At 44.0% G+C, this 13,347-nt stretch overlaps 1 protein-coding gene across 6 annotated transcripts in view; it reads left to right on the plus strand.

The window, feature by feature from the left end:
• The window catches only part of dnajb6b (DnaJ heat shock protein family (Hsp40) member B6b), a 46,676-nt gene that overhangs the window by 13,005 nt on the left and 20,324 nt on the right, over positions 1–13,347 (plus strand). For all 6 annotated transcript variants that reach the window (XM_035519861.1, XM_035519862.1, XM_035519860.1 and 3 more), the window contains 5 exons: positions 1,742–1,866; positions 4,220–4,329; positions 8,368–8,430; positions 8,991–9,092; positions 12,021–12,164. In XM_035519861.1, coding sequence (XP_035375754.1) covers positions 1,802–1,866; positions 4,220–4,329; positions 8,368–8,430; positions 8,991–9,092; positions 12,021–12,164 — 484 coding nt within the window. In that variant the 5' untranslated portion in view covers positions 1,742–1,801. The remainder of the gene's footprint in view (positions 1–1,741; positions 1,867–4,219; positions 4,330–8,367; positions 8,431–8,990; positions 9,093–12,020; positions 12,165–13,347) is intronic.

The raw sequence follows: 13,347 nt of genomic DNA on the forward strand, positions 1-13,347 counted from the left end.
TCAGCTCTGAGTCCTTTCTTGTTTGCAGTGGTCCTGGACAGGCTGACAGATGAGGTAAGGCAGAAGTCTCCTTGGACTATGATGTTCACGGAACATATTGTGATTTAGAGTGAGAGTAGGAAGCAGGTTGAAAAGATTCTGGAGAGGTGGAGGTATGTTTTGGAGAGAAGGTGAATGAAAGTTAGCAGGAGTAAAACAGTACATGTTTGTGAATGTGAGGGATGGTGGTGGAAAGGAGTGGAGATGATGAAATTGGAAGAGTTTAAATACATGGGGTCAAGTGTACAGAATAATGGAGGATGTGATATTCAGGTGAAGAAGAGAGTGCAGGTAGAGTGAGGTGGATGACGTAGAGTCGTAAGAGTGATTTGAGATAGAAGGGCATCTGCCAGAGTGAAAGAGAAAGTCTGTAAGACAGTGGTGAGGCCTGCTATGATGTAGGGCTTTGAGACAGTGGCACTGACTAAAAGATAGGAGAGGAAGGTGGAGGCAGCAGAGATGAAGATGCTATGATTCTCACTAGGAGTGACGAGGATGGACAAGATTAAGAACCAGTTTATTAGGGAGACAGAGCAGGCAGGATGTTTTAGAGAAAAGGTTATGGAGGCGAAACTGAGGTGGTTTGGGAATGTGCAATGGAGGGATGAGAGTTATATAAGGAGAAGGGTACTGAGGATGGAGCCACCAGGCAGGAGGAGGAGAGGAGGAGAGGAAGATGAGAGGAAGACCAGAGATGAGGTTTATGGATGTAGTGACAGAGGATATGAAGGTAGTTTGGGTGACAAAGAAGGATGTTCAGAACACGGCAAGATGGAGATGAATGATCCACTGTGGTGACCCCTAATAGGACCAGCCAAAAGAAGAAAAAGAAGAAGATAAATCTAACAACCTATCACAGCAGAAATAAACAGAACAGCCAGTCAGTCTGCAGTTTTTGGCTTGCACATCAAAGTATACGTCCATTTCCTGTGGTCCAAATGTGTGAACAAAGTGAACAGCTGTTTATTTCCCCAATGTGATAAGATGCTCTTTTAATACCTTTATCCCCAGCCATGGCAGGAATGAAAATCACATTCCTGTTTGAGCATGTTGACAATTGGGAGTAGACGACTTCTTAACGATTTGGTTGTTGAGCAACTTCCTTGAAACTGAATTTATTATCTTGAATATGTTGGGTGGGCTGACTAATGCAGTTATTCACATAGTCAAATTAAATGAATAGCAAATGTCCACAGTGCCCTGTAGAGTGAGGTGAGGTCCAGAAGGTTAGTGAAGTGAGTCAGAAATGTTGCATAACTGGTATATTATCTTAAAGAAAGCAATGTAATGCAATGCTTTCTTTCCTGTGTTGTTATGCTCAAATTAGATCGTCTCGTTGATGTCTTGTTCAAAGACACTTTTATCCAAAAAGCCTTCCGATTATGACTGAACACAATTTGAAGGTTAAGGGTCTTACTCCGGGGCCCAACAGTGGCAACTTGGCATGGTGGGGCTTGAACTGGCAACCTTCTGATTACTGATCAAGCACTGCAACCACTGCGCTTCCACCACCTCTAGAGTGGATTGGCAGTTATGTTAGCATAGTGTCTGTCTCACATACACTAATGATTTTTCTCTCAGTTGGTGGTGTCACATTTGCACGTTGATTGTCTTTGTCATCCTCTCTCTTTCATGCCCACTCACACTGCTCCTCCCCCCGATTAGTGACCTGTGTTTGACCTCGGTCTGCTCTCTTCTCTAGGGCTACTCCGTGCTGGCCGAATCCAACAGCTCCCAGGAGCAGAATCCCCATAGCTGAGCCATGATGGAGTACTACAACATTCTGGGCATTCCGAAAAACGCCTCTCCAGACGAAATAAAGAAAGCGTGAGTACTCCAGGTCCCTGCATGGTTGGCTATTTTTATGCCCTGTGAATGTTGGGCTGGATGTAATGGACTAATTATAACTCAGGATAAACATGTGCAATGTTTCCATTGAACCAGAGAGCTCTAGAGAGCACCACCAGGCCCCTGTGACATGGTAGTACTTTATAGATGTTGGTGTCAGTGTCTCACTCACTGTTTCCTGTTTCCCCTCTCTCCTTTCTCTGACTATCTCTGTGTCTGACTCTGTGTCTGACTCTGTGTCTGACTCTCTCTCTATGTCTGTCTGTCTCTCTGACTATCTCCATGTCTGTCTCTCTGACTATCTCTCTCTGTCTCTCTCTCTGACTGTCTCTCTCTGTCTCTCTCTCTGTCTCTCTCTCTGTCTCTCTCTCTGACTGGCTCTCTGACTGGCTCTCTGACTATCTCTCTCTCTCTGTCTCTCTCTCTCTCTGACTGGCTCTCTCTGACTGTCTCTCTTTCTCTTTGGTCTTGACTTTTGCACTTCTCTTTTTATCTTTTTTGCATTTCAGTCTGTGTGACTGTATGTTGTGCCTGTCCTGTAGAGTTCTCACACACACACACACACACACACACACACACACACACACACACACACACACACACACACACACACACACACACACACACACACACACATGATGAGCCTTTCCCACTGTTACAGATTTGCAGTTAAGCACACAATACTCTGAGCGTAGCTGACACTCAGGCGTGTCTCTACTGCTTTTTAAAGCACTCTCTCTCTGTTTTGGCTCAAGGTCTGAAAGGTCAGAGCAGTGAGCATTCATTGTTCCAGCCGTAGCCCCCCGCCCAGACACTGTAGAAAGTGCTGCTGTTAGCAGAACTTCTGTATGCTCCCGCCCACGGCTTTGTTTCCTGTCAGTGGATTGGCTGAGTCTTTCATTCTAATTTTCTCTTATTTTGTGGAGAATAAAGTCTCTCTTCTATACAGAAACAGCCTTTGTGGTGCGGGAAAGAAGGATCTGTGCAGATGACTTTAGACACAGTACAGAAATAGACACTGAAGAGAGTGCCCAGAAATAACACTCCCCATGTCTGTAAATAGTGCACATCTCTCCAGGTTGGATCCTGCAGATCACACGGGATCGTGTTAACATCCCAGCAGATCACACGGGATCGTGTTAACATCCCAGCAGATCACACGGGATCGTGTTAACATCCCAGCAGATCACACGGGATCGTGTTAACATCCCAGCAGATCACACGGGATCGTGTTAACATCCCAGCAGATCAGACGGGATCGTGTTAACATCCCAGCAGATCAGACGGGATCGTGTTAACATCCCAGCAGATCACACGGGATCGTGTTAACATCCCAGCAGATCACACGGGATCGTGTTAACATCCCAGCAGATCACACGGGATCGTGTTAACATCCCAGCAGATCACACGGGATCGTGTTAACATCCCAGCAGATCACACGGGATCGTGTTAGCATCCCAGCAGATCACACGGGATCGTGTTAGCATCCCAGCAGATCACACGGGATCGTGTTAGCATCCCAGCAGATCACACGGGCTCGTGTTAGCATCCCAGCAGATCACACGGGCTCGTGTTAGCATCCCAGCAGATCACACGGGCTCGTGTTAGCATCCCAGCAGATCACACGGGCTCGTGTTAGCATCCCAGCAGATCACACGGGCTCGTGTTAGCATCCCAGCAGATCACACGGGCTCGTGTTAGCATCCCAGCAGATCACACGGGCTCGTGTTAGCATCCCAGCAGATCACACGGGCTCGTGTTAGCATCCCAGCAGATCACACGGGATCGTGTTAGCATCCCAGCAGATCACACGGGCTCGTGTTAGCATCCCAGCAGATCACACGGGCTCGTGTTAGCATCCCAGCAGATCACACGGGCTCGTGTTAGCATCCCAGCAGATCACACGGGCTCGTGTTAGCATCCCAGCAGATCACACGGGCTCGTGTTAGCATCCCAGCAGATCACACGGGCTCGTGTTAGCATCCCAGCAGATCACACGGGATCGTGTTAGCATCCCAGCAGATCACAAGTCCCTGGTTCAATTCCCCCCACCACCAAGTTACCATTGTTGAGCTTCTGAGCAAGACCCTTAACCCTTAATTTCTCAAGTTGTACTCAGTCATAGTTGTAAGTTGCTTTGGATAAAAGAAACAGCTAATTGCTGTAAATGAAGTTGCTAGGTGATGTTTGCAGGTAAACTGTGATGAAAGCTCCCTGCTGTCAGACTGGTTCTTAGCACTGCTGCTCCTAAACACTTTCATTTTTTATTTCCTGATGTTATAATTTAAAGTGTAGCTTACCATACAATTCTGTGTGTGTGTGTGTCCTACAGGTACAGAAAACAGGCCTTGAAGTGGCATCCTGATAAAAACCCAGATAACAAAGAAGAAGCTGAGAGGAGATTTAAAGAGGTCTCGGAGGCTTATGAAGTTCTCTCAGATGGTAATCCAGCTCTGTATTTATTCAGCTGTCTGGGTGGAGGGCGGGTGGGACGTGTGGTGCTTGCTTGCGTGGGGGGCTAATTAATTTACTATAGGAATGTACTCCTAACTTTAACAAAACATGGATCTACATTGCTGTTCTTCCCCTCTCTTCCGTCTCTCACTTCTCTCACTGAACTGGAGAGCTAAAGCAGAGATCAGTGTTAACTTTAAAGGTGGGACTCTTCAGCTTTCTCATGGGTGTTTTCTGAATTCTCGAACTCTGTTTTGCTAAAACCTCTAGCCCAAACTGTTGCAATTTCACAGGACGTGCCCTTTTCTCTTGGATAATATTTTTCAGTTTTCCTCTGGACCGAGGGAGCAAGCATACAGAGTCAACGTCAGAATGACCATTACCATTATAATCAGTCAAATCAAGTCAAAATCTACATTTATTTATATAGCCATTTTCACGAAAGATGTCGGCAAAAAACAGATTTACAAATGTCCAAGTCCAAGCCCCCAGTGAACAAGCCATGGGCAACAGTGGCAAGGAAAAACGCCCTAGAGCATGAGGAACAAACCTTGAAAGGAACCAAGACTCAAAGGGGGGCCCATTCTTCTCTGGCAGACAATGGTCACCACAATAATAACAATTTTAAGAGAAAAATAAATAAATAATAATGAAAAAATAAGCAAATAATGTCTAGTCCAATTTTCTAGAGGTCCTAGTCTTGTCCTGTTGGTGTGCATGTGTCCAAAACCCATCTCGCAACAGAGAGTAGTTGTCTGGGGTGAATGTGTGGTGGGCTACAGGAGAGGACATGAGGGGGTGGTGATAGTAGATATGGCAGCCAAGATGGTATGAGGCTCAGTAACACAACGACATCAGGGGAAGGTGTATCTTGGCAGAAAGAGAGAATAGATTATTGGCATGTCCAGATACAAGGGTGTGTATATTAGGGAACTATAATGTGCAATGATGGACTCTGACAGACCTAGCTATGGCAGCACAGCTAAAAGGAAGGAGCCAGAAGAAACCACAGGTATGAGGGCACCCTGGAACATCAGCATTCCACTGCTCTCAGTCAACAAAGTTCAGTGACAAAAGAGAGGTGAAGTGACAGCATCATAACATCCCAGTTTACCATAACTCTCAATGCCCATTGACCCCCAGATCGACACCTTTACCTAAGATGGGAAGTAGTTAATAAAATGCCTGACTACAGTTTTCAGCCTAGCCTTAAATATTGAGACTGTGTCTGAGTCTCATACATTTACAGGAAGGTTATTCCATAGTGTAGGAGCGTTATAGGAAAAGCCTCTGCCCTCTGCGGTAGATTTTCTTATTCTTGGTACTAGTAAAGAGCTGTGCCTTTTGATCTAAGCAAACGCGGTAGCTTGTAATGCACTAAGAGTTCAATAAGGTACTGTGGGGGCAAGACTACTCAGTACTTTGTAGGTCATTAGAACTATTTTATAATAAATATGAAGTTTTACTCGAAGCCAATGTAAAGTAGCTAAAATAGGAGTGATGTGATCAAATATGAGGTTTTTGTTGGAGGGATCTGGGAGAATCATGTTTTTCAGAAAAATATGTGAGGTGTGGCGTCTTGCCCAATTTCTTAGAATAATGTGCAGTCTAGTGAAACCACTCTGACTACATTAGACTGCTTTATATTACATTAATGCCTTAAGCCATGTAACAAGTCAAATGACTCATCATACATGCCAGCAATCAGAGCCGTGCCAGGTCTTGTGGGTACTCTGCTAGCGGTTAGTGGAATGTCCTGTCTTGGGAGGAGTAGTAGTGATTGTAAATGGGTAAAATGAACATCCGATGGCAGTGGTAGCTCAGTGGTTAAGGTACTACAGTCGTAGCCAAAAGTTTTGAGATTGACACAAATTTTGGTTTTCACAAAGTTTACTGCCTTTTGTTAGATCCTTTTGTCAGATGGTATATGGTTTATATGGTATAGTGAAGTAAAATTATTTCATAAGTTTTTTTAACTTTATATTGACAAATACATCCAGTTTAAGCAAAGACTTAATATTTACAGTGTTGACCCTTCTTTTTTAAGACTTCTTTAATATGCCTCGGCATGCTGGATATCAGCTTCTGGGCAAAATCTTGACTGATGGCAACCCATTCTTGCCTAATCAGTGCTTGAAGTTGAGCACAGTTTCTGTGTTTTTGTTTGTCCACCCTCTTTTTGAGGATTCTCAATGGGAGTTCTCAATGGGAGTGAGATCTGGAGAGTTTCAAATTTCAATGTTCACTGAGCCATTTGGTTATTACTTTTGCCTTGTGACATGGTGCTCCATCATGCAGGAAAAAGCATTGTTCATCACCAGATTGCTCCTTAATGATTGGGAGAAGTTGCTCTTGTAGTATGTTTTGCTTATTCATTGAAGTGTTTTTAGCAACCCCACAAATGAATGGTCTCAGGATGCCTCACTGTTGGCATGACACAGGACTCATGGTAGTGCTCACCTTTTCTTCTCCAGACAATCATTTGTCCAGATGTCCCAATCAGTCTGAAGGGGGCTTCATCAGAGAAAATAACTTTACCCCAACCCTCTGGAGTCCAGTCCCTATACTTCCTACAGAATGTCAGTCTGTCCTTGATGTTTTTCTTGGAGAGAAGTGGCTTCTTTGCTGCCCTTCTTGACACCAAGCCATCCTCCAAAAGCCTTCACCTCACTGTGTATGCAGATGCACTCACACCTGCCTTGTGCCATCACTCTTCACACTCTAGAGTTAATGCTAATTGCCACCATAAAACTAAAGCAGCAAAGTTTGTGAAAACCAAAATTTGTCCTAGTCTCAAAACTTTTGGCCATGACTGTAGACTAGTAATCAGAAGGTTTTCCATTCAAGTCCTACCACTGTTCCCACTGTTGGATCCCTGAGCAGGACCCTTAACCTTCAACTGCTCAAGGTGTATTCAGTCAGAATTGTAAGTCACTGGGGGGGGGGGGGGGGAGTGTCAGGTAAATGTAAAATGTACTCCTATGGAACCTGTCTGGTTATTACTCAGTGTACCTCCATACTAGTGAGAGCCCATCGTAGCCTCATACTGGTGAGAGCCCAGTGTAGCTGGGCAAGTTCTCATAATCAGCATTTCAATGTCTGTATATGCCAGTGCTGATAATTATTTACTGTTTAAGTATATTTATAAGCAATAAAACGTTTGAATTGAAAAGGTTCAGCCTCTTTTTTTATTCAAGCAGGCCCCATGTGCTGTCTGCAGTCTGTTCTGAGTTTGCTTGTGCAAGAGGGACCTGATCTAATTAAAAGCTTTTTTAAGAAGTGATGAGTGTTGCGTGTCTCTAGACGTTGGCATGAAAGTGTATCTCCTCCCTTATCCAAGCAGATTCTATTTTCCCTTTAGATGGTACTCTCCCCTCAGTCTGGATTGTGTGTCTTTGGGTCACAGGAGTGTCTGGTTCAGAAACAGGAGGGTGATGTATAGGTAACCACCTTGGGACCATTGCTGCTCCAGGCCTTGATGAGAGTTGTTCAGTCATAATTAGAAGTGGCTTTGGACAAAAGTGTCAGCAAAGTGCTGTAAATGTTATTCCTGCTAGTGACTGCTGAGTAGGAGTTTTCCTGATATAGGTTAAGCCCTGAGGCTGTGTGACTTCTCTGAAATGTATGCAGGATTGACTGTTACCAGTGTTTAAGTGGCTGACAGAAATTAGTGGAGGCCTTATGTTCAACACTGAGCTGTCAGACACTGGTCAACCTTTCTGCTGTTTTGGCCCAGTTCTTTTCTTCTTATAGCTGAATATGAGGTTTTTATTGGCGGGTTCTGGGGGAAACATTTTTTCTGGTGCTTGTTTGACCAGGCAAGTTGAAAAAAAGTTAACATTGAACCCTCTTTGTATTGCATTGGTTAGTGGCTAATCTGAATCAGACCGCCAGGACATGATGTCTAATGATTTTTACAGAACAAACACACATTTCTACACACACGGTGTTTTTATAGAAGTGTGTGGTTGGTATGAAGCTGTCATGTCATCTGGACTTAAATCCGCTCTTTGCACTTGCTTTCAGAAAACAAACGCAACATGTATGACAGATATGGCAAAGAAGGCCTAACTGGAAATGGTGGCAGAGGTAAGCCTGACTACCCACCCCACCTGCTTAACTACCCAAACCTACCCACGCTAACTACCCACCCCTACCTAATTAACTACCCAATCCTACCCACCCCACCTGCTTAACTACCCAAACCTACCCACGCTAACTACCCACCCCTACCTAATTAACTACCCAATCCTACCCACCCCACCTGCTTAACTACCCAAACCTACCCACGCTAACTACCCACCCCTACCTAATTAACTACCCAATCCTACCCACCCCACCTACTTAACTACCCAAACCTACCCACGCTAACTACCCACCCCTACCTAATTAACTACCCAATCCTACCCACCCCACCTGCTTAACTACCCAAACCTACCCACGCTAACTACCCACCCCTACCTAATTAACTACCCAATCCTACCCACCCCACCTGCTTAACTACCCAAACCTACCCATCCTACCTACCTACCCACTCTAACTACCTACCTTAACCCACCTTACCTACCTATCCTAACTACCTAAATTAACTACCTACCTATCTTAACTGCCTACGTTAATGGCATTAAATTGTATTCCTTCTTTCCTAGGAAATTATGAGGACCATTTCAATGGTGGATTCACATTCCGTAATCCTGAAGACGTCTTTAGGGAATTCTTTGGGGGCAGAGATCCATTTGCAGATTTCTTTGGTAAAAGTTTATTTTATGTGTTAATGTGAGTGTGAGTTTGGGTTAATGTGAGTGCGAGTTTATTTTATGTGTTAATGTGATAGTGTTTTATGCATTTACCTCCAGTTTTAAGCTCATTTTTATAGTTTGTACTTATTCACCTAACACTAGTTATCTGAACTTGTACATGTAGAACAATGATCATTCAGGATTAGTAGACACTTGGGTCAAAACATCCATTGACATCCAGGCTTATTTGTCCATCATTTAGGTTCTATTTGAGCTCATCTAATACAGAAGAAAATGTAAAAAAAAAAAAAAGAAGGAAAAAACCATTTATGTTTGGGTTTATAATGTGTAGTTTTATGCTGGAGATTCATTTTCAGTCATGTTCTACATTTCCTGATTCACCAGGGTCTTGAACAGTTTTACTCAAGAGCTACACAGTATTTTCTACTAGGTGGCCTAGACATATATAGTGTCCAAAAACCTCTCCAAATGCACAAAATGTCGTCAGTCACTATACATAGTGTGTAAGATTTCTTTTGCTAAAACATCACAAAAATGTGAGAACTTACTAAAAGACAATATTAGCTTCTTTCATTAATGTGAGTTTCAGAGCTAGGATTTTTTTAATGAAGATGTCTGAAATTACACCACCATTTAACACCCATGGGATTAAATCTATATTTAGGAAGCATTTGTGATCATTTCATTCATTCATGACGTTCACCTGATACAAAATCTAGCTAATTAAAGTGAATTGCAAATTGCTTATGCACAAATAAGTAAAGCTTCATCTAGAAACTGCAACAGCATGCAAAATTATTTGTTTAAATTTCTTCACATCCTGTGATCATTTATATGCATTTGTAATGAATAACAGTATGTGCAGGTCAGTAGAACTGTTTGTATTGAAGTAAGATCCAGTATGTTCATATCAACGCAACCTGCAAAGTGACAGATAGGTAGACAGATGGGTAGAAGTACTCAGGTTGGGTACTGTTGGCTTATAATGGTCACTTTATTGTTACATATTAGTTGAAAACACAATGTCTGGCCCTGAAACAGTGTTTAAGGCACTTACAATGCTTTGAAATGCTGTTTCAATGTATGTAAAACATAAAGAACACAGTTGCAATCTACTTATTGCAAACTATAGAACAGATTGTTTTCACTTAAACTAATCTTTGAAAGTTTCTTCTTAACATGCATGACATATTAGTTGAAAACACAATGTCTTGCCCTGAAACAATGTTTAAGGCACTTACAATGCTTTGAAACGCTGTTTCAATGTATGTAAAACATAACACAGTTAGAATATCCTGTCTGTCTGCAGTGGCCACAGTACAACCTGTCGAGGGTGGTACTATGATAATGATTTCATACAATTGAGGATGGTACTGTAATAATGATGTCATATCATCAAGGGTGGTACTATGATAATGATGTAATGTCATTGAGGGTGGTACTATGATAATGATGTTATGCTCTCAAATGTGGTACTGTGATAATAATGTCATACCATCATGGGTGGTACTAAATATAATGACGTCATCTAGGGTGGTACTAAATGTCTACTATGATGATACTATGATGATGATGATGATTTCATACCATCAAGGGTGGTACTATGGGAATTGTCATACCGTTAAGAGCAGTACTATGATAATGATGTGATTCATTGATACGTAGTGTGCTGCTAACTGGCATGTTCTAATGGGAAAACAGCATGTGCATAGTGTGGTTCCCCCCCCCCCCCCCAACATGCTAAATCCGGACAGGGCACTTGGACAGGGCTGAGAGGAGACTACATGTCATCCCTGGAATGCTCTCAGAAATAGCTTCTATATTAAAAAAAGAGGAGGAGTGTGTGTGTTTGTTTTTGTGCCCTTTATGCATTGTACAATATATGGGACTGGTGTTTGTGTTTGTGTATGACTATGATGATATAGTGAATATTCCTGTTGGGCAGGTTCAGGGGTTTTGGTTCTACGTCTCGTGCCTCACCTGTAGCAGTGTGGCAGCAGCAGTGGGAACATTTACCTCAGAATCTCACTCTCCTTTCAGTTCCTCACACTCTCTGTTACTGACACTTTGTCTGGTTGTCACACACTCTTCAGTTCCTCACATTCTCTTCAGCTTTTAGATCCAGTGCCATTGGAAGCTGTCGATCAAACATTTTACAGGAATCCACTTGATCCCAGAATAAGAGAATCACCCGCCACCTGCCTGTAGGGGGCGCCTCCTTTCTGTTTTAGGCAGCTGTTCTGTGTTATAATATGTGGAGAATTATACACAAGATTCCCAATGTATAATTTATACATTATACCACTACAAGTCCACACTGGAGTCTCAATACATGTCCATAGAGTGGCGTCTCTTGCTGTCTTGAAACACACTGAAGACGTCCCTCTTCCAGAAGCACTTGAGTGAGCTATAGCCCCTTCAAGGCTCAAAAATAAATCACCAGCCCTTCACTTACATCTTTACACACACTCACACAGAAGCACCCTAATCTGTATCTTCCTGTTTTCTCAGACAGGGTTCTAGATGAACTGTGTTAGACTCACGTCTAGTGTACTAGCGTTCCCTCCTTGGAAACGACAACAGAGTACTACTATAAATCAGTCATCTGCTAATCATAAATCTGTTAGTGTTGTAGACTTCAGTCTTGATCATTTTCTTAGCACGTCCTATTAGTTGTGAAGCAGAGTTGGTTTGATCTGTTTTAATTTTAGCACCAGGAACACTGACCAGGAGTGTGTGTGGCTCAGGAGTGTGTGGGTTTCAGGAGTGCAGTTGGAGAAGGAACAGGTCCAACCACAGAATAGCAGAAGCTTGCAGCAAAAATCTGTTTCATAATGAAACATATAAACACACACAAACACAAGCATAAGCCGAGAAAGCCGAGTTCCGCCCTAAACAAGTCCTGTTTCTGTGCTGCAGGAGATGACCCCTTTGATGATTTCTTCGGTGGTGGGCGTCGGCAGAGGAGCGGGAGGAGTCATAGCACCGCCCCTTTCTCTGCCCCCTTCTCACACGGCTTTGGGGGATTCCCCCCGTTTGGTGGCTTCTCCGGATTTGACTCAGGTGTGTGGGGGGGCGGGGAATAAAGATAGGGGTACCAAGGGTACAAATCCTTTTTTTAACCTGTAATTTTACTTTTATTAGATAAACAGAGAGCCAAACAGTTTGGTGAAAGTGTCGTCTCACGGATTAGTCCAGCCTGTTTACATTTGTCATAGGTGGTCAGGTGGGGTATAGGGGTGTGTGTGCGCGCGTGTGTGTGTGTGTGTGGTCAGGTGGGAGTATAGGTGTGTGTATGATCAGGTGGGAGTATAGGTGTGTGTGTGGGGGGGGGGTCAGGTGGGAGTATAGGTGTGTGTGTGTGTGTATGCGGTCAGGTGGGAGTATAGGCGTGTGTGTGTGTGTGTATGTGGTCAGGTGGGAGTATAGGTATGTGTATTATTCTAGGAGTAAATGACAAAGCACTTTTGTAAGTCGCTCTGGATAAGAGCGTCTGCTAAATGCCGTAAATGTAAATGTGTGCGGTCAGGTGGGAGTATAGGTGTGTGTGTGTGTGTGTGTGTGTGTGTGTGTGTGTGTGTGTGTGTGTGTGTGTGGTCAGGTGAGAGTATGGGGTGTGTGTGTGGTCAGGTGAGAGTATGGGGTGTGTGTGTGTGTGGTCAGGTGAGAGTATGGGGTGTGTGTGTGTGTGTGATCAGGTGAGAGTATGGGGTGTGTGGGTGTGGTCAGGTGAGAGTATGGAGTGTGTGTGTGTGTGTGATCAGATGAGAGTATGGGGGGGGTGTGTGTGTGTGTGGTCAGGTGAGAGTATGGGGTGTGTGTGTGTGTGTGTGTGATCAGGTGAGAGTATGGGGTGTGTGGGTGTGGTCAGGTGAGAGTATGGAGTGTGTGTGTGTGTGTGATCAGGTGAGAGTATGGGGGGTGTGTGTGTGTGATCAGGTGAGAGTATGGAGTGTGTGTGTGTGTGTGTGTGTGTGATCAGATGAGAGTATGGGGGGTGTGTGTGTGTGTGGTCAGGTGAGAGTATGGGGGTGTGTGTGTGGTCAGGTGAGAGTATGGGGGGGGTGTGTGTGGTCAGGTGAGAGTATGGGGTGTGGGTGTGTGGTCAGGTGAGAGTATGGGGGGTGTGTGTGTGTGGTCAGGTGAGAGTATGGGGTGTGTGTGTGTGTGTGGTCAGGTGAGAGTATGGGGAATGTGTGTGTGTGGTCAGGTGAGAGTATGGGGTATGTGTGTGTGTGTGGTCAGG

The sequence above is a fragment of the Electrophorus electricus genome, chromosome 19 (assembly GCF_013358815.1).
Source record: "Electrophorus electricus isolate fEleEle1 chromosome 19, fEleEle1.pri, whole genome shotgun sequence".
In the NCBI taxonomy this organism is placed as follows: domain Eukaryota; kingdom Metazoa; phylum Chordata; class Actinopteri; order Gymnotiformes; family Gymnotidae; genus Electrophorus; species Electrophorus electricus.